The 25,769-nt window shown below is 38.3% G+C and overlaps 1 protein-coding gene across 1 annotated transcript in view; it reads right to left on the bottom strand.

Annotated features, from left to right (window-relative positions):
- MCC (MCC regulator of WNT signaling pathway) overlaps positions 1-25,769 on the bottom strand; it is a 466,429-nt gene that overhangs the window by 353,663 nt on the left and 86,997 nt on the right. Inside the window, exon 2 of the mRNA XM_058440606.1 lies at positions 12,727-12,971. Coding sequence (XP_058296589.1) covers positions 12,727-12,971 — 245 coding nt within the window. The remainder of the gene's footprint in view (positions 1-12,726; positions 12,972-25,769) is intronic.

Raw genomic sequence — 25,769 nt, 5'->3', positions numbered from 1 at the left:
AACACTTTCTGTAAGCAGACTGAGCCTTTATTTCAGCCAAGTAATCATTTTTCTTCCATGAAAAATAACTAAAATCATGCCAAGTTGTATCACTGCCACAGAAATTGGAATGGCTTCAATATCCCATAAAAACAGTGACACTTAATGAATTGCTTTAGTTAAATCATGACGGAGAGAGAAAATAGATGAACAATTTCATTGTGTTATGTGTGGTCCAAAAGATATGATCAACACAGGTAATCACTGATTCCCTTCATGCCAGAATTACCACCTGAGATAAACACACCTGGATTCCCATGAACTTTTTTGGTTTTTGCTGACTAAAATGAAGTGATTAATGCCATTAAAAAGCAAGCTAAAATAATAGGGTCAAAAAGAGCAGCACCAAATAGTGTGAAACACACAGATAAAAGACAAAATCAGCAAGTAAGACTGAACCAGTTTGTACTACTTGAGACATCATTTTAAAAGAATTTATACCACCAAAAAACAGCACACTGAATTACACAAGGTACTGATCTACAAAAGAAGTCTAAAATATTTAATACCTCAGAAATATTTGTGAATCCAGTGACCTTGTACATGTTTTCTTAGAAGTTTAAAAAATATATATATCATATTTCTTCTTTGTATTGCTCTTTAGTTTTTCCTTCTGTCTGCAGTGAATACACAATGAAGAGATAATGTCCAATGTACCACAAATAGAATATAACATCGTAAGTACAGAATTTCAAGTTTACACTAAGAATGAATGTATGAATGTGATCATTATATTGTTCTGTATGTAAAACACTATTAATCTTTTTCAGAGACTGGGTCTCGCTTTGTCATCCAGGCTGGCGTGCAGTGGTGCAATCACAGCTCACTGTAGCCTTTAACCCCCTGGACTCAAGCAATCACTACCTTGGCCTCCCAAAGTGCTGGGATTACAAGCATGAGCCACTGAGCCCAGCCTAAAACACTGTTTAAAGACACATGTAAAAAAGATGTTTCTAAGAGTGCAACTTGGGTGTCTGATTGAGAAGAGAGTTGTTTCAGTGAATGAAGGTGTCCACAACACAATTCTGCATGTGACATACTCTGAAAAGACACATATATAAAATATGTTCCTAAAATATTCTAAAAAATAATAAAGTTTGCACTAAAAAACAATTAAATACAAAGAACTGAAGTTCAAATATACCTAATACAGAAATATTTTCATTCTGATAGATAAATAACATACATCTGACTGTTGATTACTCTGTCTTAGATGTCAAATTCATTTATTATCTTTGGTTTCATCAGCTGTTTTGTACTTACATTTTAATATGTGGGTTCAATTGTCTGAGAATGGGGTGGGGGAAGGTTTACAGTTTCCTCTTTCATTCCCTTGTTCAGAAGAACTCTTGGTTGCTCCTCATGGCAGATGACGTGACCTCTCAAGATAAATTTAAACAGATTCTTTCTCTATTTCTTTGTTTCATATTTTCCATGGGTTGGAAAAAAATGGTTAGTTTTAAAGCTGTGAAATATATAAAGGATACTGTAATGTAATATCTTTAATTATGTTCATAATTTTAAAACAACATTTGCCACATAAAAGCTACCCCTGCATAATCAAGATTTTCCTGTGTTAACACATTTTCACTGCAGGATTGCTTCCCTATACACACTAAGTTGAGAAGCTGAAGTTTTTTTTTTTTTTTTTTTTTTTTGAGACAGGGTCTCACTCTGTCACCCAAGCTGGAATGCAGTGGTGTGATCTCAGCTCACTGCAACCTCCACCTCCCAGGTTCAAGCAATCCTTCCACTTCAGCCTCCTGAGTAGCTGGGACCACAGGCCCACAGGCACATGCCACCACGCCTGGCTAATTTTAGAGATGGGGTTTCACCATGTTGCCCAGGCTGGTCTTGAACCCCTGAGCTCAAGTAATATGACCACCTCGGCCTCCCAAAGGCTGTGGTTACAGGCGTGAGCCACAGTGCCCAGTCTGGGGCTTCTACTTTTTTTTTTTTTAATAGCAAAGCCATTGCAATAGTCACTCCAGAAAATGTCTTTGCTATGATCTTAACAGTGTTTGACAGCCTTAAGCCTTCTTTGCTCCTTGATCCTGATGGACTCTGTAAATCATTGTCTGGTACTAAAACAATTGTCAGCTCAAATGTCAGGAGTCCTAAACAACCCAAAGAGACAAACTAAAAGAGAAGTAAGTTCTGAGGTTTATATTTTTAAAGGAATCCTTTAATGAAGCATTTCTCAGTCTCTTCCACCAGAGTATGCTGAAGGCAGAGGATAGTCAAAAGAGTCTAGGGGACAGACCGACTTACCCCCGAGCCAGAGATTTCTTTGAAGTCACATGTTTCATCTTAAAAATTCATTTGAATGGTTAATTATATGCCATATTTGTATTAATACAAATTTTAAGCAATTTACCAAGTTATACAACTTTTCCTCCAAATAGTCAACTAAATTGATGCTTGAGAAGATGCACCATGTTTTCTGGGCACAATGGCTCACCCCTGTAAATCCCAGCACTTTGGGAGGCCGAGGCAGGTGGATCACTTGAGCTCAGAAGTTTAAGACTAGCCTGGGCAACATGGTGAAATCCCATCTTTACAAAAAACACAAAAATTAGCTGGGGCATGGTGGTGCACGCCTGTGGTCTCAGCTACTCAGGAGGCTGAGGTGGGAGGATGGCTTGAGTCCAGGAGGTCAAGGCTGCAGTGAACCACGACTGTGCCACAGCACTCCAGCCTGGGTGACAGAGTGAGACCCTGTCTCCAAAAAAAAAAAAAAAAAAAAAAAAAAGATGCACCACGTTTGTCTTGGAGCTTTTAGTACTTCCCACACCCAACCACAGCTTTGTACTCCCCGGATGTTCATATAACTCAGTATGATGCACAGGGACATTGAATTTAATTACAGGTTAAATACTTTCTATTGATCTCTTCTCCAACTTATCATGACCTGGGTGTGTTTCCTTATTTCAACATTGTTCCATTTTTTTTTCCAGTTTTCCAAGATCACCTTGGACTTTATTTCTTCCAAGAGTCTTCTCTGGTTTCTGACAATGATTCTCCTTTCTCATCTCCTATAGCACAACTTGTTTGCTTCACACATTTTTCACTTGATCATATATGATCCTGTAATAGTTCTATTTATATGTTTTACCTTGATTCACAATAATTTCACAAATTTCTTAAGGATAATTCTCTGTGTCTTTCATATTTACTGCTACATAAAAAATCACCACAAAACTTAGTGACTTAAAACAGCAACAATTTACTGTTTCTCATGATTCTGGGGGTCAACAATTCTCAGCTCGGTTGGGCTTAGCTGAGCAGTACTTTGGTTTGTCCCATCTGGGGTCACTGATGTGACTATAGTCATCTGGTAGCTTGACAGGGGCTGGACGGACTAAGATATCCACACTTAGTCCATGTCTGGGGCTTGGTGCTGGCTGTTGGCTGGGCCTCCCTATGTGGTCTTTCAACCTTTGTTAGTCTGGTCCAGATGTTCTTTCATAGTGGCAGGGGTGTTCCAAGACATGAATGAAGAAGCTGCAAGGGATTTGAGGCCTTGGCTCCAGAACTTGCACAATTTCATTCTTGTGACATTTTATTGTTCAAAGCAAACCACAAGGCCACCCTAGATTTAAGGGGTGGGGAAAAAATACTCCACCTCTTGATGGGAAAAGCTGCAAAATATTGTGGCCATGTTTTTCAATCAGCCACATCACACATTCTCTTTCTTCTGTCAATTCAGCAGCAGTGTCACAGTGAAGGCACGTACTAGATATTAGCTGATGTGAACTCAATGTTCTGGTATTTTCATTTCATCCAGCTTGAGACTATATCCTCAGGATAAGAGTAGATTTAAAATAAAAAAATTAATCTTGGTAATATTGACCTTTCAGTCATTACTCAGACTAATTTTCCTTTTAGAAGTTGCTCAGATCCAAGCACACATTTCTTATTTCAAAGGAATAACTGTACCTTGAACAAACAGGTTCATGCTTTGAAGACTGACAATAAATTGAAAATAGTCGTTGTCCATGAGATTAGGTGCTATGGGTATCAGAGAGCTTTGTTCACTGATATATTTGTTTATTGGTCAAACACCCAATGCATGCCCTGTGTCAGGCTCTGTACTATTTGCCCAACATGCATAATCGAGTAGAGAAGATGGATATACAGTGGATGATTATAACACAATGTGGCTGATAATTGCAATGACAGATAAATACACAAGATATAATGAAAACACATTAAGAGACATAAAATAAAATGTTTACCAATTCATTTAGAACTTACAATTCGGTTGTGTGTAAGACACACATGAATCTCCCAGTTGCCATATATATATATATATATATATACACACACACACGCATATCAGTATTATGTAGCATTATTAAAGCCTTTTGAGGATGGTGAAAATACACATAAAAAGAAAACTTCCATTATAAAACCATGGAATGGGCATCTGTTATTTTTGCCTGCCCAGCACTCATTCGCCTTTCTGGTAGTGACAGGACCTTGATTCCCTACCTGCTCTTTCCTCAGCTCTTAGTCCACAAGATGGGGATAGAGCCAACTCTACCCTAATTTCACAAGCTGAGCATGTAATCCAGACCTGGCCAATCAGACCACTGCATTCTTATAGCCTGAGTGACTTGTTCAGGAATAGATATATGAGCCAAGAAGAGCTAGTGAGACCAATTTCCAGGACATTTGTGAAGCCACCATTAGAGAAGAATCCCTGTTTTCTCTGTGGCTACCCGACAGAATGGCTGTAAGACTTGGGCTGCTGGAAGCCATGACCAGGAGCCTGAGAATAAAGCCAATTCTACAGAAAAGGGCTCAGACACAGCAGAAGGAAGGCTGATGACATTTGAGCCTTTGAATCCATGCATGCTGGATCCAACTGCCTAGGCTTCTCCAACATGGTCACATTTGCATTCTGTCTTACCAACTCCCACTTCTTCTTCAAAGTATTAGAGTTGGGTGTTTGCTGCTTGTCACCAAAAAGCCCTAATACATAGTACAGAAGGAACAAAACTCAAGAAGTAGGTTTGAGGGGTTGTGTAGGGGTCATAAGAAGGCCAGCATTACTGAAGCTAAGGGCCCATGTGGTGGGAAGTAGTGGAAAACATGGTGGGATATAGCAGGATAAGCCCACTAGATGGTTAGGAGTCTTGACATCCAAAAGTATCCAGAGGTGACAGCATAGTCAATTAAGTAGATAAAAGAGAGCTGTATCATGAGTACATAGCAAAAATATTAGGAAGCCATAGCAGCACTGACTGAAATCAACAGCTTGCAGGCAGAAACAACAGCTAGGAGGAAACTCTAGTAATCAAGAGATGAGGGAGGATCCATACCTAGACCGTGGTACTGCCAATCTGAGAAGTATGAATAGAAGAATCCATAGGAATTAGGGACTCCTCAAGGACAGGAAGGACAATGATTAATAAAAAGAGACAAAAATTAACTGCTAATCAAATACGTGGCTAAGTTTACCCAAACTTAGTCTATAGATACTTGCTTCACAGCATTCTCAGAATGCAACAATAGAATGTAAAATGGTACCCATTACTTAAAGACTTTAAAGGCCTTTATAACTCCCAATTAAGTATTAGAATAAATTAAATTGTTTACCCTTTGACAGAGAGCTTAGAGTATGTAAAATAAAACAAAACAACAACAAAAATGAAAAAAAACAACGCTTATACCTTCAAATGGGGCTGAAGGCTATCGTGTGTGACTTGAGTCTGGCTTTATGCTCACTGGGCAGTATTTTTAACAATGAAATCTAACAGTAGCATTCCTTCTGGAAAACTGGGATGTGTCAGGGCTGAAAAGGTTTTGTATATATTAATTAAAACTGTAGTTTTAACTTTTTTAAACAAGATATCAAACCCAAATTCAGGAGGTTGCTTATTGTTTCTTTAAATCTGCCAAGGAATCAAGATATCACCTCATACTTCCTCCCTTGGGCTTGTGGGTTTGAGGTTCTTCCTGTCTAAACCATATATTCTTTGATCTAACTTTTTACTTTGAGTTCCTATTAAAGAAAACTTTTCTTTACTGTTAGTTTTTCTGAGAAACTTCAGTACTCTCTCTTTTCCTTAGACCACGGGGCACCATCAGAGCAGCAATGAAAGCTGACACATCAGGTGAGAATCTACCTCAAGGAAAGGGCAATAAAGAGTCTTTGGAGATATAGGTTATTGGAAATTGGGCCTGGTGTTCTAATCTTAGTATAAATTAAAGCTAATTGTACTAATTAACAGGTTGTTATGTATGCTATCTTAAACAATGTTTTACAACTATGGAATTTGATTGAAATAAGTTTTGGTGCTCTCTGAGACCCGACCAAAGGAAGAAAAACAAGTGCCCCCAAAGCTCTGAGAAGCACAGACAGGTGACAGCCTCATCAGGTCAGCTCAAAGGGCTGCATCAGCTCTCCTCAGGCAATCCCTGCCCCTTCAGTGGCCATCAGCCTGAAGCACTGCCTCTTTCACATAGTTCACATGTTTGACACAAGTACATGGAATCCATGTGTAAGATTTACAGCTTGGCTGAAGTAAAAAAGAAAAACTATTTATTTAAAAGGCCATGTTTAAATAAAGGCTCTGTTGGAATTGCAAACATATGTAAATATCTAATGCCAGAATTTCTTTTTTAACTCCAGTCTTTCCCAATCACAAAGAAAAGCACACTTTTCAAAATGAAATCTACAAGTAACTATAATGAACCTAGATTATTTGTTTTTCATTGGAAAGTTAGGTAGCATATAGAATACCTCACAACTGTTCTGGTATAATGTATGCATCACTTTGCTGCCAACAAGATAGGCTTTCACTAACACGAATTGCCCTCAGACCCTGCCTCAAGTCCCTGAGGACCACATGTCTGTCATTTCTGGGAGTGGCCTCTGGGTGGCAGTGTTATTTTCAGTTTGCACTTTGCGCATCACGTCAATTTTCTAAGTTAAAGGTGCAACAGACTCAATCATCTCTTTCAACAGACTGAGTATTCTCTACTCCTTACTTGCTCTGTGGCTTACAGCCTCAGTTTCCTCCTGTATAGAAGGAGGATTCTATTCTAGATGAGGAAAGTAGTTGCAAGGATTAGAGATGATAATGATAACAACACGATTATATACTGAAAACCTGTGATATTTTAAGCTCTGTGTAGGAACTTTACATGTAATATCTCACTAAATCTTTCCAACTTCCCTATAATGTTTGTGTTACTGCTTTATCTTTAGAGATAAAAAACTTAAAGCTCAGAATAATCAGGAACTTAGCCTAAGTTCCATGGCAACTCAGTGGTGAAATTGGGATCTATCTTTCTAGCATTATAATACAAGTAAAGTGCCTAGCAAATTGTCTCATGCTAAAAAATACTAGTAATTTTAAAACATTTATATTATTGCTACAAGTACTAAATTGTATAGCTGATGTCTAAAACACATAAAAATTTAAAAATATTGTTTCTGGGATGGCTTAAAACCGATATAAAAATCTGTTATGACGTGGTTGTTCAGGTGCCTTAATTTTCACCCAAAGAACTTTTGAGCAGAGAATGCATGGCCTAAGAGAAGCTTTGTGAGTAAACGTTTATAGTCAATTAAGTGTGGAAAACGCTTATATTTTATTCTTCTTCTGGAGACTCTCAAGAAACAATAGCATATTAAAGGCTCCGAGATGTCTTGCCATAAAGAAAACTATAATCTAGTTTAACCCAAAGTTTTCACATGTACTTAACAAAGAAATTCTTTCCTCACGTAATATATATAATCATCTCTTTAAATCAGTGTTCTGCAGAAAACACTTGGGAAAAATGAATCTATGGAAATTCCTCTTCCAAGTTGAGCATGTAATGTTTTGACAAGTCTTCTTTTTCTGCCAACTCAACTCCCTGCTGTAGATGTGCTGTGAAATGTCAAGGCTGACAATAAAGTTCTTCTGGCACTTAACTATTCAACCTAAGTATTTCTTAGGCTTTTCTCACAACATTCTCACAACAACATTCTTTCTACTTCTCTCCATCCTACAGTCACAGGTAACCATTTCCCGAAACTCCTGTTCACAGTATTTCTTAGCTTCTCTTATAGAGCAGACCATAACTTCTGTACCATTCAATGGCTTCCAAACTTTTGTTAACTCTACTTTAAAGCTTATTGTCACTTAATTTGTCATGTGCTTATGCCTCCACAATCACATTATAAGTTATTTAGTGTCTGGAACTGTGCGCTGCACTTCCCTGTGTCCCTAAAGAAGCATGACAGTGCATTGCTCATTCATTCATTCATTCATTAAACAAACATGCACCGAGCATCTTCCCTGTGCCAGGCACTGTTCTAAGTGTTGGAGTATAGCAGTAAACATGACAATCAACGTCATTAATAATCAGGTGGAAATTTATTTGTATGGGGAAAGATAGATAAGTAAATATTCAAGAAGATACATAACTCATGTCAGATAAGGGTGAGTGGTATGAAGCAGTAAGGGCATGTGAATGAGGAAAGGAGGAGAGGCTGCTTGAGCTTGGAAAGGCCTCTCTGAAGAGGAAATATTTAAGCCTGGTTAAGTGCCTAGTAAAGGCTGGGAGACTGGCTGAGTTTGCTAAATTAGAGGAAAAGCAGAAAGGCCAGTGTAACTGTGGCAAACATGGTAAGTCAGGGCAGCAAGATGAGATCAACTCAGAGTGGGTGGTATGCACCACACTGTGGTAAGGAATTTGGACTTTAAGATGATACAGAAGCCATAGAATGTTTTAGACATGGGATTGAACTAAGCATGATTTTATAACTTTAAAAGACAATTCTGACTATGGGATAGAAAATAAAATGTCAGGAGCAAAGGAAGGGGCCAGGGAGGCCAGTTAAAGGTTATTTTAGTAGGTAAGGCAAGATATGATGGTGATTTGGACACGGTGATGGCAGGAGAGCAAAGGAAGTGGGCAGATTCTGGCTATACTTTTGCATGCGAGACAGTGGGACTTGCCAGCTTGAGCAAACAGATTAACAGAAATACTTCCGAGACACAGATATTTACTAAATGCAGATATTTCCGAGGTAAAGGTTATCTAGGAGACTATTAAGCCTGGGAGAAAAGGTAGGGGACAGAATCAAAAGTTCTTTTTCACTGCATTAAGGTTGGAAGTCTGTAAGATATCTAGGAATACGTGTCAATTTAACCTTATTCTGGAGATCACGGGAAAGGGCAGGGATATATATATATAAAATTACATTTTGGAGTTACTGGTACAAAACTAGTATTTAAAACCATAGGACCAAGCTCGGCATGGTGGCGCTTGCCTGTGATCTCAGCACTTTGGGAGGCTGAGGCAGGAAGATGGCTTGAGTCCAAGAGTTGAGACTATCCTGGACAACATAGTGAAACCCCATCTCCACAAAAAAATACAAAATATTAGCTGTGCCTGGTGGTGCATGCCTGTAGTTCCAGCTACTTGGGAGGCTGAGACAGGAGGATCACTTGAGTCCAGGAGGTTGAGGCTGTAGTGAGCCATGATTGCACCACTGCATTCCAGCCTGGGTGACAGAGTGAGATCCTTACTCAAATAAATAAATAAATAAACCCATGGGACCACATGAAATCATCTAAGGAGAGAATGTAACCCCAAAGCACCTCAAAATTTGGAAGTACTATAGGCTGAGAAAGGGAAGCCAAAGTGGTAAACAGGAGAACATGGTGTCAAGAAGTCCAAGAGAATAAAGTATAGCTAGCATGAAGGAATGGTCAGCTGGGTCAAATTCCAAAGGTTTAGATGTGGGCAGAAAAGGAATCTTTGGATTGCCAACATGGAGGCAGCAAGAGCAGGGCCAGCAGAGTGGTGAGGACTGAAGATGGTAAGAGTGCACTGAAGAAAGGGTCAGAGAAATAAGGCAGTACTAACGGGGACACAAAGTCAAGAGAGGGTTTCCCTCCACCCCCAGAAGGGAGACCCTGGAGTTTACCTAAATAGAGTCAGAAGGAGAGGTTAATAGTATAGAAAAGAGAAGGACTAATTGAACATGTATATCTTTATTTAATTATTGTCCCTTTTTTTTTTTTTTTTGGATACAGGGTCTTGCTCTATCACCCCGGCTGGAGTGAAATGGTGTAATCATGGTGCACTGCAATCTTTAACTCTTGGGCCCAAGTAACTCCTCCATATCAGCCTCCTCAGTAGCTAGGACAACAGGCATGCACCACTGCACCTGGCTAACTTTTAAATTTTTTGTATGTTGCCCAGGCTAGTTTCAAACTCGTGACCTCAAGTGATCCTCCCGCCTCGGCCTCCTAAAGTGCTGGGATTACAGGTGTGAGCCATGGTGCCCAGCCTAATTAGTGTCAATTTTTAGATGTATTTGATTTACATTAGGCTGAATAGGGAGTTGTTTTCCAAATCCCCAGGACTTTAATAACAATATTAGTTTAACACGTATTTAGTGATTATGTGCGGGGCATTGCTTTATGGACTTTACATATATATTAGCTCCTTTATTCCCCCAAATAACAACTGCCCCCCTTCTACACTTGAGGAAACTGAGACGCAGAGAGGTCAAATAATTTGTCTACTGTCATGTAGACAGTAAGCGTCAGAAACAGGATTCTCACTCAAATAGTCTGACTCTGAACTCTCAACTACCAGGAGAAAGTGGTAGGAGGTTTCATAGCTGCTGGCACTTCCTCAGTTCAGGACATGTTTTATGAATCACCTCCTGTCAGTTACCACCTCTTTTCCCAAGGGTATAAGGTTTACAAAAGGATGAAAGGGTATTGTTTTTCAGTCCTTTCTCTGGTCAGGACAGTCTTCCAAGCTAGTCAAACCAATTAGATGTGTGCAGCAATTCTTTCAAACCAGTTCCTTTTAGGATTTTTATAAATATCTATTACACATTGACAAACAATTTTTTTTCACAAAAAATTTCCTTCTGTGTACATATTTTGATACACATTTACACATTATTTTAATGCTATATAGTATGCAATTATTGGTTGGGGTGTTCCACAATGTACTTAACCCTTCAAATATGTATGTGTGTACACTTATGTGTTTATAGAAGAAATTCAAGATCTTGGCAGAAAAATCTGAAAATACAGCTTAGCAGAAAAAATTCCTTCATTTCATCATTTAATAAATATTTACTGAGTGTCTATTTTGTGTCATGCAAACTTAGGAATCATGCTTTCAAATACCATTAAAAGCAGGAAGAAAATGCAAAAGAAAAACTGCAAGATACAAATATACAGAAGATATGTGGAAAAATTAGTAAAACACAAATCACACGCATGACGAGAGAGACAGAGGGAGAGGAAGAGATTCCAGAAGTAAGTATATCAAATGTAGGCAGTAGTTATTATTTCCAGGTGGTAGGATTAGGATGATTTTTATTTTCTTCTGCTTCCTTTCTTCCCCCGTGTTTTTTTTTTATAATGAACATATATTACTCGAATACCCAAAGTTTTTATTTCAATATTAAGTATTTCTACATATTATGTTAAGGGCACATGCATTAGCGGACATCTGATTTGCTGCTAAAGTAGAATCTATGAAGGTAGTAACGCATGGCGTACCTGTGGACATTTTTATTGTTTCCATTACTCAATAATAGGACGCATTGTTTAAAGATGTGTGTGTATGTGGCACTACACAATTATCTACGCTCATTTGGACATGGACAACTAACATGACGCTTTACTTCTTGCCACTAGACCTACCTAGCAGAGAAACAAAGAGATCAAAGACATATTTTCAAGGAAAAACAAACCCTGAAAATTCAGATACTTTCTTCTGTCTCTTTGTTAAGGCTACCCTTTAAGATGTCTCCCTTCTTTCCTTTTTAACTTTTTATTATGTAAAATCTCAAACATACTAAAAAATATGTATAACTGAGTATTCAAAAATATATACAAGAAACCCCATGTTCCCATCACCCAATTTCAATAATTATCAACAGTATTAAGAACTTTCTTTCCAACTGCTTATCTTGCACCAGTAAGAAATATAAACTTATGAACAGAAAAACCATCTTTATAGAAAACAGTTTTAACATTAAATTAAAAAAATTGCTTTTAGGCCGGGCACGGTGGCTCACGCCTGTAATCCCAGCACTTTGGGAGGCTGAGGCGGGTGGATCACGAGGTCAGGAGATCAAGACCATTCTGGCTAATACGGTGAAACCCCGTCTCTACTAAAAATACAAAAAATTAGGCGGGCGTCGTAGCAGGTGCCTGTAGTCCCAGCTACTCAGGAGGCTGAGGCAGGAGAAAGGCGTGAACCCGGGAGGCAGAGGTTGCAGTGAGCTGAGATCCCGCCACTGCACTCCAGCCTGGGCAACAGAGCAAGACTCTGTCTCCCCCCTAAAAAAAATTGCTTTTAAAAGCCTCTGCATGTAACCTTGAAACTTCCTCCCCAAAGAGCTTCTGAGGCCTGCTGATGCAGTTACTACCTTTCTTATGCATTTGCCCTTCTTCCATAATAGCTACTTGAATATATTATTATACTTGGAAAATGGAAGAAGCAAAATAAAGAAAGCAGCAAGCTGAGAAGTGTGAAGCCATCAGACAGAACTGGGGGAAACAGTGAGCACTCCCACAGGGAAAGTGTGGCTAGGAGGGCAGCCTCAGTATGAGCTGGCCCCATGCTGGGGAGGCTACTCTCATTTAGACAGATCATAGGCAAGGCCAGTGGAGTGCCATAAAACTGCCACCTGGTTATACCTACCCAAACTGTTGTCACTGCTCGTGGGCCAGGAAGCAACTGTATCCCTCAGCTTCTTTGTACAGGAGTTGTCTGACTTTGCAGAAAGATCTACTTCCTCCTTCCTAATTTCTTGAACAAGCTGCATGCGGCATCTTGTGAAATCCTGAAAGGAAATCTTCCCATTTTCATCTGCTCCCAATTGTTTCATGATCTCAGCCACAGATTCTTCCATATTCAACTGGCGACAGACCATTAGCAAGTCATTTCTACAGAAGGGGTTGAACAGAAGAAAATGTGTTGAGTGACATTTAAGCTAGAGAAACTGGTTAATGAAAAAAAGGTATTTCTTAAATATATTCACATACTACACCTATTTTCAACTTTCTCATTGCTTCTAGAAAAGTGATAAGTGTATAAAAAAACATGTTTCATCTGGGTTATTCTAAACAAAAACTCTATTATTTGGAATGGTGAGGCAACTTTTAATCCTTTGTTCTCTTTTTCTTCGTGTCTCCACACCCTTCTCTCCCTTTCTTTGTTTTCAAATTGAGGATTATAAAGTTCTTTCTTTACACCTGAAGAGTATTGCACTGTAATCTCACTGTAAGATAAAGTTTCAGAACATAGAACAGACATTATTTCTACTCTTGGCAGAATCCAAAATCTAGTCAAGTTATAAAAGAACCAACAGAGATTTTAACAAGCTTGATTTTCAGCTTTCTGGACCAATCAGCTCACTTTAGTACTTGTTTAAAACATCATTTAATCTTGACTTTCATGGTTCAGTGCTTAGCTACCTTTGGTTTTTCCTGTTTTTGAGTATTTTCCACCTTCCCACAAGCAATCAGTAAGCCCTAAGACTAAGAGCAGGGATCGAAATCTCAATGTCTTCCAGGACTAGATTTAATGTAAATGTGTGAAGTGGATAGATCTAAGATAAGAGGGCTTGGTGGGGTCTGTGGCTGGACTAGAGAAGTATATCCAGCCTATAGAGTCTCAAATTTAAAAAAAGAAAAATAAAAAAGAATTTCAAAAAGAATAACAAGAACAATAACCCTATGCTGACCAAGAACATTTATGTGGAGGACATTGGTTTGATCCCTGACATACAAGTCTTGTTCTTTTCTCTCTACCTAACCTCTTTCAGCAAATATTTTGTTCATATTCCTCCAACTGCAGGTTTCAACAAAGGTCAAAGGACTTTAGAATTTAAGTGCTGGAAGAGACATTATAAATTTGTTCATGGTCACAAACAAAGCTAATTAGTGTGCCTGTCTCAACCTACTACCAAAGTTCAGTTATCTGGTGAACATAACCAGTTTGACGTTTGCTGATACCTGAAACCTAACCATGCCAAGATCACTCTTCAAGTCACCCTTCACAAATTCTGTCTCCTGATCAATGTCACTATGGTATCTCTCAAATTCTCTAGGCTCACAAAATTGTGGGCATTTTTAATATCTTCTCATTCACTCCTCCTTATCCCTAATTCTGTGCCCTGCACTCCCCTCCCCCACCTCTGCCCTTGTCCCCTTCCCCAAGTTTCCAGGGTCCGAGTTATCATCAAATTTAGGTTAGTCTTGTCCTTGAAATGCTTTTATATTTGCTCTTTATGGTGTTTTTCAATAAATGTAACAGACTCCAAGACCTTTCAATTTATGCCACGCCTATGCCACCAGCCTTTTTAGTTCATCACCCTGCTTCCATATGCTATCCTATTTTCATGTTTTATAAAGAATTTTTACACATAGCTACATGTTTTATCTTCTGTGTACATGTGTGTCTGTGTCCATATGTATATCATATATATACATATATATATGCCTCTGCATCTGTGTATATACACACACACATATACACATACACATATACACACAGATATATTTGTAAAGTAGATGGATGAGGACAGGAATAAATATATACATGGAAGTGGGTATGGCAGGTTAAATTATTAATATTAGTCCTAATCTTTCATTATCCCACAGTAGTGTTATAAATGTATACCTTTGCCTTGGTCTCAGGGCCAAGGACATTCATGGTAGGTGTGTCCTTTCCCATCCCTTAATTTCAGGCTTCACATCTAACTTGCTTTGGCCCCTCGGATATTACCGGACAAGTGCCTATACTGTTGAGCTTGTCCCTTTTTGCTTCAGTCATCATTAGGAGAAAAACATACCATGGTAGCCATTACCCCTGTATCCAGCCTGGGCCTCAAAATAAGCCACCCCAATCTACCTGAAGACTCATAGCTTAAGAAAAGTCATTCCAGCTGACCCCAAAATGTGTGATCAAGTGTAAGTTCTTATTGTTCATGCAAATTAAAGTTCATTCTTAAGCTCAGATTTTGTGATTTTTCTTCCATCAGTAGCTAATCGATACACTGGAAAAATGTTTGTTTGGTTTTTAAAATAATATTTTCAAATAATATTTTCATATAAGACCTACCTGATATTCAGCCAGATTCATCCAAGAATTAGGGATGATTAGGATTGCTAAAGCAGGAATACAAACAGAAAGAAAGGATCCTGCTTTTACTCTGAGTTCAGGGTTCAGATTATACTTTCTAAAATAAGGATTTCTTTTTTAGATATTTAGAGAATAGTCTTAAATTTAGGCTTAGCAAAAAATAAAGAGGTTTTCTAAATTCCAAAAGTTCATGTAATGTTAACATTAATATTCTCTGATTGGTAAAAATATGGTGTATTCATTTTTCCTGTCTGTGTATTTTCACTTTTCACAGTGTATTATACTACTTTCATAAATTGATGTGTCATTGTATGTTTTAAAATGGGGATAGTAGTAGTACCTACCTCATAGGGTTGCTCTGAAAAGAAATGAGATAATACATAGAAAGCACTTAACATAGTTCCTGGCACACATTAAATACTCAATAAATAGTAGCCATTATTATGGTTGTTTTATAATTGTTGATCATAGATCTTTCATAATACCCCAGTTTCATGATTAGTGCTTTAATAATGAATCATGATCTGCTCAGGGAAAAGAATACTGAATGGAACTGACTACCTCACTAAGTGGTACAGTCTGTCCACAGAGGCCTACCCTTCCTCCCTGCTGGCAGCCCACTTACATATACTGGGCACCCTGGTGAGAAACTCAGCTCTGTCCAGGCTTGAGAAGCCCCATTCTACAAGAAACAGCTGCAAAGAAGTAACTATGCTCTAGAAATACCAACTCAGAGTAGAATGTGTAACGCTGAATTTTAATTTTAAATGTGTAGGCTGTTGAGAGGCTGATATAAAAGATCAAAGCCAAAATACATTGCACTCTACTAAATTAAGTCAAATTGTAAGTTTTAAATAGAAGTACTAGTTTTTAAAAACTAAATTCAAGACAAATACTTTCAGTATAGAAATACAAAATTAACAATAATAACAAGCCTGCAGGAGAATTACAATTATCCCCTGATATGGTTTGGATGTTCATCCTCTCCAAATTCCATGTTGAAATGTAATCTACAGTGTTGGAGGTGGGGCCTGGTAGGAAATGTTTGGGTCATGGGGGTTAATCCCTCATGAATGGTTTAGCACCATCCCCTTGGTGATGAGTGAGTTCTCTCCCTGTTAGTTCACACAAGAGCTGGTTGTTTAAAGAGGCCTGACACCTCCTCCCCCACCTTGCTCCCTCTCTTGCTATGTGACATGCTGGTTCCCCTTTGCCTTCCGCCATGATTGGAAGCGTCCTGAGGCCTTCACCAGAAGCAGACGCCAACATCACACTTCCTATACAGCTTGCAGAACAGTGAGCCAAAATAAACCCTTTTTCCTTATAAATTACCCAGCCTCAGATGTTTCTTTACAGCTATGCAAGAATAGACTAACATGTCCCCATTTTACAGATTATGATATGACAGCTGAAAGAGTCAGAGACAATATGTGGCACAGCCTGGAAATCTAAACCAAATCGGTCTGATTCTAGAGCTCTTGCCCCTTCCATGCTATCATCTAGCATCTCGGACGTTAATAACAGGTACATTTTGGCATGAGAAAACAATTAGGGACAGCACTAACATGAGCAGCTTGATTATCAAAGGTCATGAATTAACAATGCTTTTATATCAAACCGGAAAATTACATTCATCTATATATGTGTTATCCTTCTATGTTACATATGAATGAGAATATAAAGTTACATTTTGTTATCAACAAGGTGAGAAAACAAAGTTACAGAAGAGGAATAAAATTATAAAAGCTCTCCTTTATATCAACAGCTAAGTCTGGAGAACTTGAATCACAGGGTATTTCCATACACCACCTTGCCAGGTTGTTACAAACGGCCTTCAATGACAGAGAGTCCCCTGTGACTATGCCTCTTTACAGCATGCCTTTGCCATTCCTCCCATCAATAGGTGGAGGCTATTTCCCTGCCCTTGAATCTGGGCTGGCCTTGAGACTGGCTTTGACCAACAGAATGTGGGGGAAATAAAATTCTAGGATTCTGAACACACAGGCCTAAAGACGCCTTCTAGCTTCCAATTTCAACTCAGTGCCTTCCACTTCTATGCAGTCCTGGCAGCCTGCTCAGGCCCATGGTGGTCTCTTCCTTCTGATAACATTTAGTACCTGCACCAGTCATTTGGTGATTACTTACAGTTTTCTGACAGCTTTTGGATTGTACTTAACTTTGATTTCTTTTTCTCTCTCTCTTTTTAAAAATTGTTTTCACATATTCAATCCTTATCTTCCCAATATGACCATGAGCTCCTGGCAGACAGTGTTGGTGCTACGTCAATTCCCTTTGAGATGTGTGCAGCACCCAGCACACCACCCCGTGCACACCAGACCCCATCACATTTGTTTTGATGGATTGATACATAAACTCTCAGAAGTTGAAAATGATCTTTCTTTTAAAGAGGGTCCCCACTTTGGATATTTTCCTACATATACCTGTCTTTGTATTTTCCCACAGAATGCAGCACATGGGATGCTCGGTAAGTATGAATGACCAATGGCCTCCATAAAACACTAATAACCCTGTAGCCTTAGTGACAGAACAGCAAGACATTTCTCTGCCCTAGGCAAGGAAAGTTTTTCAGAGGAAGAGATACTAAATTGAGACTGTCCAAAACTAAGATAGTCCAGCAGAGAACTATGTCAGTAGCAATAACAGCATCATGTAAGTGTTCTGCCTTGAAAAAAAATAAAATTTTTGTATATTATTTCAGAAAACATACATTCATTGTAGAAAATGTAGACAAGCAGAAAGAAAATACAGATTACATGCAATCCCTTTACCTAGCAATAACCACAGTGAGTCTCTGGTGAATTACACAAAATTGTACTGAACATTTTTTCCTCTAAGTCGTTATTGTTACAAGTGCTTTGTTTCATACTCACATTGATGCACATATATCTTATCTTCAGATGATATCATCATAACATGAGAAAGAAAGAGACCTCAGTTTGTATCAGAGGAACTGGCCAAGTCAGGCAATATTTAGCTCTTAGAGAACACCAATCACCAGACAGCAGAACTAAAATGACTTCAGTCATGTCAAGATTGATGCTTCTCACACAAAACTGCATGGTTTCACAATGAACAGCTATTATTTTCTATATATAAAAGTCTTCTTTTTCTCTTGGCTATTCTTCCTTTGACTTACAAAGAAATTGAGTATGAAGTGAAAATTCAGTAAAACTATTTGTCATTCAAGTAAATTCGCAGCCTAACCTTGGGGATGTATAATGGGAAAGATGGGCTTTGGTCTCTCAGGCTCAAGGGCAGAGAAAAACACTAGTCTTCCCCATAATGATAATAAATCCCAAACCCAGTTGGAATGAGGGCTATACAGAGGCAATTTAAGTGGTAGGTTACATGTTTTGTTCAAAATTCTCAACTAACAGAGACCCCTGGACCTAGTAGGTAGTCCAGAAATAGTTGCTCATGAAAGACTACAAAAAACATCTAAAAACTTATTTTGCCCCAAATTTTCAATATGAGTCACACAAAAAATGTAATTTAGAAGTCTCTAATTTCAGTTCTACAAATACTGAAAGTATGAAAAATTATAATTAGGTCATAAAAAGTAACAGGTTTCTGGGCTATAGTTGGTAATTTCTGTGTACAGCTGTTGAATGGAATAAATGCATTTGCCTTTCTTTCATCATTGCTTCTTACGAAATAAGTAGAGTGAAGTACAAAACAATAAGCAAATAAGCAAACAAAACCATATTTAAGAAAAAAGGAGGTTATTAAATATAGGAAATTTCAACAAATTTCAGAGAGACACAAAAGAGATGGGAGCATGATGATGGATGATATAGGTGCTAGAAATCCTTGCCTAGAATATGCAGCAGGGGAGCTGCTGGGTGGTACTAAAACACTGAAGTTTCTGGGTTTATAGCCAGCCAGTGTGATGAATTGTGAGAATGAGAAGTGGGGCTGAAAACAGTGGCTGTACTTCCTTTTCCTAGCATGGAATAAAGAGATATTGTCTAAAGCTGGTAATCAGGGTTGGGCATAGTGGTTCATGCCTGTAATCCCAGCACTTTTAAAGGCCAAGGCAGGAGGATCTCTTGAAGCCAGGAGTTCGAAACTAGCCTGGGCAACAAAGTGAGACATCGATCTTCACAAAAAAAATTGAAAATATTAGCCCGGCATGGTGGTGCACTCTGTAGTCTCAGCTACTTGGAAGGCTAAGGCAGGAAGGTCACTTGAGTCCAGGAGTTTGAAGGCTGCAGCGAGCTATGATTGTACTACTGCACTCCAGCCTGGGTAACACAGTGAGACCTTGTCTCTGGGGAAAAAAAAAAAAGCTGGTAATCAGGATATAGAAGTATTAGCATATTTTTCCGTGTTATGGAAGAAATGATCAGGAGAACTAGAAGCACAAATGGTATCAAGACTGCCTCTGGGGAGTGGGCATGGGTGTGGAGAGGGAGGTAGGGCAGGAGGGTTGTATTTTGTCACAAACTCTTCTGTACAATTTTATTTTGTTGTTTCCCATATGCATGAATAGTTTTTATTAAAGTAATGTTTTCAAATTTTAAAAAAACGAAATAGATTATTAATGTAATTTGAGATATGACAAAGATTGTATTTTGATAAAGAATTCCACAATGCAATAAGGAAAAGATAACAACCCAATAGAAAAATGGGCAAGGCTAGGCATGGTGGCATGTGCCTGTAATCCCAGCTACTTGGGAGGATGGGAAGGGAGGATGCCTTGAGGCCAGGAGTTCAAGGCCACAGTGAGCTACGATTGCCTGTGAATAGCAACCGCACTCCAGCCTGGGCAACTAAGTGAGACCCTGTCTTTAAAAATAAAGAAAAAGTAAGAAAAATGGGCAAATAATGTGAACAGTCAACAGAAAACCGGAATAGCCAATGAAGATATAAAAAGATTCCTAACCTCACTAAGTATAAGGAAAACATAATTTTAGAAACTGGATGCCATTTTAATATCTAATGGATTGCCAAAAACATTAGTCTTACAATACCAAGTGCTGACAAGGAAACAGAAACTTTCACATGATATTGGTGGAAGAAATGCTGGTACCACTTCTTTAGAGAGGACTTTGGCAACATCTAAAAAAAAAAAAAATAATAAATTCAAGCATACCCTTCAACCAGAAATTCAACTTTTAGTTACATGTGCTCAAGAAATTTATGCATAAATGGAGGAGACATGCACAATATCTGTAACAGCAAAGAATTGAGAAGAGGTTAACAATAATATTGTCATATTTATAATAATAGCTAATACACACTGGATGTTTATTGTATGCCAGGGCTTCAGCTAGTCCTTTAAATGTATTAATTAATTTAATGCTCACCACCACTCCATGAGGTTGGTACCATTATTATCTCCATTTTATAAGTGAGGAAACTGAGGAACAGAGATGTTAAATAACTAGTCCAGATGCCTATCAACAGAAAATACGTACATATACAAATTGAAGTGGCATCACATAATGAAATACAATAGAATGTAGGTTTGAAAGAAATGCATCTACAATGTATCATCATAAAAAATCTCAAAAACAGTAGTGAGTAAAGACATCAAGTTGAAGAATGACATAATATGACAGTATTAATCAAAGGTTTAAAAATATACAAAACAGTGCTATAAACTGTATAGATTTACACATAGGTAAGTAATAAAAACAAGGTCAAGAAGCATAAATCTCAGCTGTAAAGAGGTGAGAGAGGGAGAAGAATAGGATTAGGGAAAGGCACAAAGGGGGCTTGACATGCATTTGTAATGTTGTTTTTAAAAGCTGTGGACAAATATAATAACTTCTCTGCAATCTGGGTGTGGTACATATGTGTTAATCACATAGTCTGTAACTTTCAATATTTAAAATGTCTCTTAATTTAAAAATCTAACATATATATAAAGCCGATTCAAAACAAGTTTGGTCTGAGGCTATAGTTGGAGTGCAGAATGTTTAAAATAATGTCATTCATATCAATAAGCGTTTATAGGACATGACCCTTGGAGTTAATCAAATTAGATGATCCAAAATGTCATTTTGGAACTTTTGTTCATCCTTACAGACTAGAGAGCATCTGATTATTTTCCTGGTATGATTTTCTAGGAGTGGAATTACTCATTTTTAAAAGGTTCAATCTCTCAATATAGTTTTCTGAACATCCTTCGAGAAACATCAAATTTATAGTCCCGCTAGCAGTGTCTGAGCTGCTCACACTTTGGCTATGTTTCTAGAGACAGTAGTCTAATTCCCTACATAGAGAGTAGTCCCTATGTCTTCATTTTCTTTTCTACAAAGGCATTCATAACACATATCCCACAGACACATTTCTTTCTTTCTCTTCAGTGCTTAAAGCCGACTGCTGCCTTCTTGAAACTCTTCCTTCAATCTGTTAAACTCTGTCTTCTGGTTTCTCCCATCTCTGTATGAAAACTCCATATCAGACTTCTTGTCCTTAAATACATGCTATCTTAGAGTCATATCCTTGGCCCTCTGTTTTTTCACTCTAAAACTCTCTATAGATAATCTAATCTAAATCTGTGGCTTTAATCTACCACTACATATGGCTGACTACCAAATTTCTACCTTCAATTAAGTAGCAATCCACTTTCTACTGGGTAGATACAATTGACTGTCATATATTTATCTTGAACTCAAAGTCCTGTGCTTAATTCATCATCTTGTACCCTTTCCCAAATTTTCTCCTTCTATCTACATAAATTATACCATCCAGTCACCCATGCTGGAAATCTAGAAGTTATCTAGGAAGTTTCTTTCTTGGTTATCCCCATACTCAATTACCAAGGACTAGAGCTTTTATTGTCTAAATAGCTCTCACATCCATTCCATCCTGACCATCCCCACCTCTCATCATTTTCCACCTGGTTTACTGCATTGGTCTCCTAATTGGTCTCACTCTTTCCAACAGGCAGCCAACAAATTCTATCTGTTACTCTTCCTGCTTAAAATCTTTTATTTGCTCCCCACAAGACTTTTAGCTTCATACCCAAGTTCCTCACTTCATAGCCAAGACCCATCAGAATATAGCTGAGCCTACCTCTCTAGTGTCATCTTCTTGCTGAAGTAGGTAGCCTTCATTCCAGTCCCCAAATTTCTTTTAGCTTCTATAAACAGCACTGTTATTTTACATGCTCATGCTTTGCACGTTTGTCCCCCTGCCCAGAACATCGTTTTCTTTCCCTTTCTTCAAATCCAGCGCATGTTTCATAAGTCACTTGAACGGCGTCTCCTCCAGAAATCTTCCGTATCTCACATAATTCCCAGTCTAATTTGATAGCCCTTCATTAACTTATCAAAGTACTTGCACAAGCTTCGATCACTTATCCCACTCTATAGTAATGACTGATTTATTTTATCTCACTTCTAGTAAACCAGAGGTTGGCAAGTAAGACCTGCAGCCAAATCCAGATCATTTCCTGTTTCTGTAAATCTAGTTTATTGGAACAGAGCATGCCCATTTATCTATCTAATGTCTATGACTACTTTTTTGCTATAATAGCAGAGTTGAATCATTGTGACAGAGACCATATGGCCCACAAAACCAAAAATATATACTATATGACCCTTTACAGAAAAAGTTTGCAAATCTGTATACTAGGCTGTAAATTCCTAGAGGACAAAGTTCATTCTTTGTTCATTATCTTTGAGTCTGTAACAATGGTATACAGTAAGTGCTAAATAAATGCAAAACAAATAAATGAATACGTGGGTAAATATAATGTTAGACTTGAGGTAAAAGAGGTGAAAAGAGAACCTAAATCGTGAAAAACTTTAATGCCATTTCTCCTGTACTTTTTTTTTTTTACAGGTTTTATTTATTTATTTGTTTATTTTTTATTATTGTACTTTAAGTTTTAGGGTACATGTGCACAATCTGCAGGTTTGTTACATATGTATCCATGTGCCATGTTGGTGTGCTGCACCCATTAACTCGTCATTTAGCATTTGGTGTATCTCCTAATGCTATCCCTCCCCCCTCCCCCCACCCCACAACAGTCCCCGGAGTGTGATGTTCCCCTTCCTGTGTCCATGTGTTCTCACTGTTCAGTTCCCACCTATGAGTGAGAACATGCAGTGTTTGGTTTTTTGACCTTGCAATAGTTTACAGAGAATGATGATTTCCAGTTTCATCCATGTCCCTACAAAGGGCATGAACGCATCATTTTTTATGGCTGCATAGTATTCCATGGTGTATATGTGCCACATTTTCTTAATCCAGTCTATCATTGTTGGACATTTGGGTTGGTTCCAATTCTTTGCTATTGTGAATAGTGCCACAATAAACATACGTGTGCATGTGTCTTTATAGCAGCATGATTTATAGTCCTTTGAGTATATACCCAGTAATGGGATGGCTGGGTCAAATGGTATTTCTAGTTCGAGATCCCTGAGGAATCGCCACACTGACTTCCACAATGGTTGAACTAGTTTACAGTCCCACCAACAGTGTAAAAGTGTTCCTATTTCTCCACATCCTCTCCAGCACCTGTTGTTTCCTGACTTTTTAATGATGGCCATTCTAACTGGTGTGAGATGGTATCTCATTGTGGTTTTGATTTGCATTTCTCTGATGGCCGGTGATGATGAGCATTTTTTCATGTGTTTTTTGGCTGCATAAATGTCTTCTTTTGAGAAGTGTCTGTTCATGTCCTTCACCCACTTTTTGATGGGGTTGTTTGGTTTTTTCTTGTAAATTTGTTTGAGTTCATTGTAGATTCTGGATATTAGCCCTTTGTTAGATGAGTAGGTTGCGAAAATTTTCTCCCATTCTGTAGGTTGCCTGTTCACTCTGATGGTAGTTTCTTTTGCTGTGCAGAAGCTCTTTGGTTTATTTAGATCCCATTCGTCAATTTTGGCTTTTGTTGCCATTGCTTTTGGTGTTTTAGACATGAAGTCCTTGCCCATGCCTATGTCCTGAATGGTAATGCCTAGGTTTTCCTCTAGGGATTTTATGGTTTTAGGTCTAACATGTAAGTCTTTAATCCATCTTGAATTAATTTTTGTATAACGTGTAAGGAAGGGATCCAGTTTCAGCTGTATACATATGGCTAGCCAGTTTTCCCAGCACCATTTATTACCTAGGGAATCATTTCCCCATTGCTTGTTTTTGTCAGGTTTGTCAAAGATCACATAGTTGTAGATATGCGGGGTTATTTCTGAAGGCTCTGTTCTGTTCCATTGATCTATATCTCTGTTTTGGTACCAGTACCATGCTGTTTTGGTTACTGTAGCCTTGTAGTATAGTTTGAAGTCAGGTAGTGAGATGCCTCCAGCTTTGTTCTTTTGGGTTAGGATTGATTTGGCGATGCGGGCTCTTTTTTGGTTCTGTATGAACTTTAAAGTAGTTTTTTCCAATTCTGTGAAGAAAGTCATTGGTAGTTTGATGGGGATGGCATTGAATCTATAAATTACCATGGGCAGTATGGCCATTTTCACGATATTGATTCTTCCAACCCATGAGCATGGAATGTTCTTCCATTTGTTTATACTCTGTTTTATTTCACTGGGCAGTGGTTTGTAGTTCTCCTTGAAGAGGTCCTTCACATCCCTTGTAAGTTGGATTCCTAGGTATTTTATTCTCGTTGAAGCTACTGTGAATGGGAGTTCACTCATGATTTGGCTCTCTGTTTGTCTGTGATTGGTGTAAAAGAATGCTTGTAATTTTTGTACATTGATTTTGTATCCTGAGATTTTGCTGAAGTTGCTTATCAGCTTAAGGAGATTTTGGGCTGAGACAATGGAGTTTTCTAGATACACAATCATGTCATCTGCAAACAGGGACAATTTGACTTCCTCTTTTCCTAATTGAATACCCTTTATTTCCTTCTCCTGCCTCATTGCCCTGGCCAGAACTTCCAACACTATGTTGAATAGGAGTGGTGAGAGAGGGCATCCCTGTCTTGTGCCAGTTTTCAAAGGGAATGCTTCCAGTTTTTGCCCATTCGGTATGATATTGGCTGTGGGTTTGTCATAGATAGCTCTTATTATTTTGAGATATGTCCCATCAATACCTAATTTATTGAGAGTTTTTAGCATGAAGCGTTGTTGAATTTTGTCAAAGGTCTTTTCTGCGACTATTGAGATAATCACATGGTTTTTGTCTTTGGTTCTGTTTATATGCTGGATTACATCTATTGATTTGCATATGTTGAACCTGCCTTGCATCCCAGGGATGAAGCCCACTTGATCATGGTGGATAAGCTTTTTGATGTGCTGCTGGAATCAGTTTGCCAGTATTTTATTGAGGATTTTTGCATCAATGCTCATCAAGGATACTGGTCTAAAATTCTCTTTTTTTGTTGTGTCTCTGTCCGGCTTTGGTATCAGGATGATGCTGGGCTCATAAAATGAGTTAGGGAAGATTCCCTCTTTTTCTATTGATTGGAATAGTTTCAGAAGGAATGGTACCAGTTCCTCCTTTTACCTCTGGTAGAATCTGGCTGTGAATCCATCTGGTCCTGGACTCTTTTTGGTTGGTAGGCTATTGATTATTGCCACAATTTCAGAGCCTGTTATTGGCCTATTCATAGATTCATCTTCTTCCTGGTTTAGTCTTGGGAGGGTGTATGTGTCCGGGAATTTATCCGT

Source organism: Hylobates moloch, unplaced genomic scaffold, assembly GCF_009828535.3.
Source record: "Hylobates moloch isolate HMO894 unplaced genomic scaffold, HMol_V3 SCAFFOLD_6, whole genome shotgun sequence".
NCBI classification, from domain to species: Eukaryota; Metazoa; Chordata; class Mammalia; order Primates; family Hylobatidae; genus Hylobates; species Hylobates moloch.
This window is presented reverse-complemented; position numbering and strand designations above follow the sequence as displayed.